The sequence below is a fragment of the Numida meleagris genome, chromosome 6 (assembly GCF_002078875.1).
Source record: "Numida meleagris isolate 19003 breed g44 Domestic line chromosome 6, NumMel1.0, whole genome shotgun sequence".
In the NCBI taxonomy this organism is placed as follows: Eukaryota; Metazoa; Chordata; class Aves; order Galliformes; family Numididae; genus Numida; species Numida meleagris.
In genome coordinates, this window is record NC_034414.1 from 16,781,846 (window position 1) to 16,787,322 (window position 5,477).

A 5,477-nucleotide genomic window follows, 5' to 3' on the forward strand; every position below is an offset into this window, starting at 1 on the left:
TATCTTCCCTGCACTTCAGTTTTCTTTTACTCTGGACAAAATATTTTGCTATAGTTCCTAGCTTCGATTTCATATACAGTATAGAGAAAACCTTTTATTTTGTGGTAGAAACACGTTTCCATTTTGGAGAGTTCTATAAGAGTAAGAAGTCAATCTTTACTTCTTCACATATGTAACACTGTAATGCTATGGAAAGCCCAGCAAAAAAAGCAGAGTAGCAAAGTCCTAGGCTGCAGCTAATAAGGACTTGCTCAAATGCAACAGCCATAGGCACAAACAAAGGAAAGAAGCTGCTTACCTTTGGAAGGCCTCCAGTAGGCAGGGATCTCCAGTGATCCCCTTCCCTCTACTGCCAACCCTTAAATGAGGTCTGGGAAGGGGTGGATCCTCGCTCCACCCCTTCTGATCACTCAGGCACATTGCTTGCACCTGAGCTCCCCTGGGATTGCCCTGCCTTCCCACCAGGTGCTCAATCACTGGTTCAAGCTGTGACTTGCATTTCCCCTACAACACATCATTATTCAACCTAGAAATCATAACAAAAACAGCACAGTTACTATCACTGATCCTATGTGATCAATGGGGCCGGTTTTAACAGAAAAATATTACTTTCTTTATGAATACTACAGTTAGGATAATCAAATAAATGTCATTGTTTTTGAAATCAAATGATTAAAGGCCTGAAACTGGAATACCAAAAGTGAAAAAAGGTACTTTTATGTAATGAGCTAGGGAGCAATAAAAACAAATGAAAAACCAAGTAAATTCGTGATCTAATGAGAAGGTCATGAAAGTAAATAAAATCTTTACAAATACATGAATTCTATGACATCATATAACTTATAAAAAATGAAAACAAGAAGAACATGACAGAAAAATACACAGGTAGTAGAGTCAGTAAAGAGAGGAAAGTTCTTCAGTTGTTTGCTGTAGTAGAAAACAGGACTGAATATTGCGATTTCATGTATGCACCACCTACTAAGAATGCTTGACATTTAGTCAACCTGTGGTTTTTTCTTTTTTTTTTTTTTTTTCCTTTTAGGTACAGCTTGTTTCCAGATCTCCTGGGGCCAAATGTCATTAACTACTCTGGTATAAAAGAGCCTGACATAATTTCTAGTTCTAATCACAAAAGGGGGGTAAATACTTTATACCTAATTCTCACAATTAATCTGCATGCATACATTATTGCCTTTAAGACAGCTGTAAAGGACCATGACCAACTGAACTGAGATTTGTGCATTTTATCATCTTCAGCTACTTCAGCTCTTCGTAGGTGAAAAAGTAGCAAAGCGAATCTTTGACTGTATTTGGATGATAGAAGAGACTGACAGCAGACGTGATAGAATGGTAAGAAGTTTAGACCGCATGCATGCAGCTGTTTATAATATTCACTGTTCCATTTTGCTAACTGCACCAGGAAATAAAAAAATAGCTAACATTGCTTTTGTTTTCTTTCAGAAAACTAAAGCTGTTGTGCTTTTTGCTTGTGTCATCTACATGGTTTTTCTTGTAGTTGAAATCAGGTGTGCTCCAAAGGTAAACAGTGTTAAAAATGTCTTTACTGTTTAAGAGGTTTTGTTTCCGGTAAAATAACAGCCAGTTTCTTTCTATAACTTGCAGGGTAAAACCACAGTGAGAAATTGGGGCCCACAGTCAATTCTATATCTCAAAGGACGCTGTAAGTTGTATTCAAAACCTGTTCTTTGTACAATGAAGATAGACGCTGATTTGGACTAAGAAGTTAAAAATTTGCTAATAGATTTTTAAAATGCCACTGAAAGTCAAAGCATGTTAATCAAATTGCTTATGACATGACAGCTATGACAAATGAAATAATGCAGATCAATATAGTGTATTAGGCAATGGCTATAAGAAAGTTCTTGTAAGTGTATTTGCATTATACATAAGTTGTTTTTAGCAGACTTATGTTTATGGCATAATATTTTACTCAGATATATATTCTTCTACACATGCCTCTCATGAAGAAACCATGCAGTACTAACTGCAGAATTACAATATACTTAATTTGTGGTAGTTCAATGGCATTGGGCTTAAACATACTATTTATCTTTCTGCTTGTATTCAACCTCTCAAATATAAACAAACAATATATGCCTTTCTACATGCAAACCGAATGATGCATTTTATTGCAGGGTTTTAAACACCAGTTCTGATTATTTTTAAGGCTAGCTAGCAAATGGGTGTTTTGCTTTGCATAAACTTAGAGGAAACTTTACAGTAAGCAATCATCTCTTTATACTAAATAACCAGAAAAAGACAAATGCTTGTGAGTAATAAGTGAGAGGAATGTGAAGTTTGCTTCTGTTTGCCAACAGAATGTCACTGAGTAGGCAGCCCTTCTAAAAATATATTTAAAAACAAGATGTTTGAATTAATTAGGTACTTGAAGAAGAGAGGCTTAATAGTGCACGTACTCAGTATCTTCAGATATTACTCAGGTGACATTTGCTCTAGAGATTGAGGACTACAGTTCATCTACTCTTGACTTCCAGGATATATGTACAGTATTTACTGAACAATTCAAAGAGTGATAGATGGCCCAGGAGTTCTTTGCTGTAACACAGCATGCCCTCTGATTTTTAATTTCTGAAGTCTGTCTGGCTTAAGGAGTTGCATTCTAGGCTAAGACAGCATTAGAATTATCTTGAAGTGGTTCAACTTGAAATCAAAATATTTCTGAGATGTATACACAGTAGACCTGAGGTAAATTTGTTTTTAAGTCACTGGATTATTCCCTAAAGAAGGAATTTTTGTGCCATGATCACATCATTTTCCAAATCTAAATTAGTCAGAAGATACAATCATACAAATAGCTATGTTGACCCCACCTACAATCTAAATAGAGGATGCAGACCGAGTCTCTTAAGCCACACCAAAGTACTGGTCAAAACCATTGTACATTGAAGATGGGAAGGAGTTGTCATTAAGTAATTGTGGTAGATGTTTTAATTGTTGCTCACTGTATGATTTTGGGAGATGCATTCTGGATTTTTCATCTCTATTGTACATACACAAGTGACAGCAGTACTTGAAGAGCAAGAAACTCTGACAGGTAAGATAGACTTCTAGTTCTAACCACAACAAACCATGAAGCTGACTTCAGGTTCCTAGACTGGATTCCCCCTCCCTCCCCCCGCCCCAGAGTAATTTGAGTTCTCCCATTCTTTCCTCTCCATATCTATACTTCTTATAGCCATTGTGCAGAATGTACAGATGTTTGAAAAGGGCAGCATGAAATGATCTGGCTGACTATATTATGCAGAGAAACTAAGTGAGAGCCAGTGCCTTGCCTTTTAAAGTCAACGCTGGTGTTCTGTAGGAGCTGCACAAATATTCCTCTGTCTAGATCTGGTCTTCCTCATACACACAGTAAATGTATACCTGTTGCTTTGAACTGCAGGCTGCTGTTGATGCAACCATTTTTCTGAATTGTGTTTCTCTCTCATTTATCACTAGATGGCAGGAGATATGCCTCTGATAACGATGAACAGTATTACAAGCTTAACCTGGAGGACTTCAGTGCATTTTTAAAAAGTAATTTTTGAAGAAAAGCATTGATAATTTGCCAGTGTATTACCTATAGCTATTTCTCTGTTGATTTCTATCATAGCAAAAGAAAATCCTTGAGGAGCAAGGTATTTCTAACTCCATGGAATTTACAATACAGAGGAGTTGTTTCCTGGTTTGGTACACTGATTTAAATTAGGGAAAAATAGATTGAGGCCAGGATTTTTCCAAGTGCTAAGAATGATTCTGTTCCTGCTGCCTTTTACAACTTGAGCTCTCTAAGAGCAGAACTAACCAAGCACACAGCACTGCCCTCTCTCCAAAAAAACACTGGTATTCTAAGAATTCAACTACTTACTGGGGAAAACAAAACAAAAAGAACACTGGTGGTCTTTCTATATAAACAGAGTTGAGAAAAGGCCAGCAGCCCTGACAAGAGAAGGATGGAGAGTTTCACTCCAAGATCTTCCTAGAATAGGGACTGTAGAAATAATAATTAGTGGCAGAAACAAAGAAAGGGTTTTCCCAGCAACAGTTCAGCCAGCCCTGGACAATGAACACAGCTTCAGTTCTAGTGATTTAGACCACAGTGATACTGTTGCAAAGTTAAAGGAAAATAGACCATAAGCAAGAAAACAACAATTCTCATGCATAGGTAACCCTTTCCTCACCCTTGGGTTGTTGTGGAGAAAAACACCACAGTTCAGTTGGGCCTATGAAGAACATTCAAGGTTAAGCTTTCAACCCCCTATAACAGGGCTAGCTAAGTGCATACTTTCTATATGAGCCAGAACAATAGTCCATACTTTTAAGATTGACAGACACATCTGCAGCTGCTGTAGTACAGCTACAAGACCCAAACCCAGTATCTGATGATGTCAAAGAAAACAGCTCATCTTCAGTACAGCTAGAATGGGTTATAAAAATGAATCATAGATACCAAAATTTATTCCTAGAGAATGTCCAGACAATATATATGACTTAGTGTTTTTTTTTTCCCCTCTTTAACTTTAGGCTGTGTTCAACACCAGTGAGCATTCTGAAAATCAGAAGATTTACAGCCCAAAACACAGACATCAGATGCTTGGAATAAAACGAAGCTTTGCTTTACTTGCTGCAAACATCTCATTCTGGGAAAAAAATACAAATTTTAACTGAATGTTAATACTGTAAATGTCACAACGTAAGCCTCTTTAAAGATGTGCACATGTTCCAAGAGAAATCTTCATTAAACTTTCATACATAAGTTAATAAAACTAAAGGCTTACTAATACAACTTGTTCCCCCCCCCCCCGTACATTATATGGAAGATACCTTGTAAATAACTTAAAAGCTCGTAAGTACCTTAATTTTCTTAGTTGTCTATGGAAAGCAGCAGTTCAAAATATAAGCATTTTTTTGCTCTCCTTTGAGAAGTTCTTTCCAAAATCTGTCATGTGTGATGCTACAAGATTCATTTAACTTCATGAACTGTATTTAGCCTCTCTCTGTGCCTGAGCCTATCACTCTCCCATACTAGTCTGCCAAAGACAATGAGGTGTCTCCCTGTAGATACAGTTGCGACTCTCACAGCAAATGCCAAATATCATCTACAACATGACACATGGAAATGATCACATTATCTTTAAAGGTTAGTTAAACACAGTGTGTTTGTCCCTTATTGAAGAAATTGCCGGAAACATTAATTGTCAGAAGAGCCATCTACCAGCTCATATTTCAGATATTTTAATACAATTAAATTTGCAGTGTGTGCCTTCTTCTCCAGCTTTGCTAAAACAGAGTTTAGAAATCTGAATAGGTATTTCAAGGATTTTGTTGCTGTCAATTTCATGAACCCTCCTACAAATATGCTATTTTCTTGCCTGAGATCTAGAAAAATGAGAACATCTCAAGCAAGCTGCTTCTGATCTTTTCTACACAAATGGTAAATTTTATTAATTACCCAT

General features: G+C 36.8%; 1 protein-coding gene across 1 annotated transcript; it reads left to right on the plus strand.

Moving 5' to 3' along the window:
- On the plus strand, positions 1,122-5,122 carry LOC110402177 (spexin-like). Its single transcript, XM_021403940.1, has 5 exons — positions 1,122-1,350; positions 1,462-1,539; positions 1,624-1,681; positions 3,481-3,558; positions 4,546-5,122. The coding sequence occupies exons 1-5, from the start codon at positions 1,315-1,317 to the stop codon at positions 4,563-4,565; spliced, it is 270 nt and encodes an 89-aa protein (XP_021259615.1). The 5' UTR covers positions 1,122-1,314; the 3' UTR covers positions 4,566-5,122.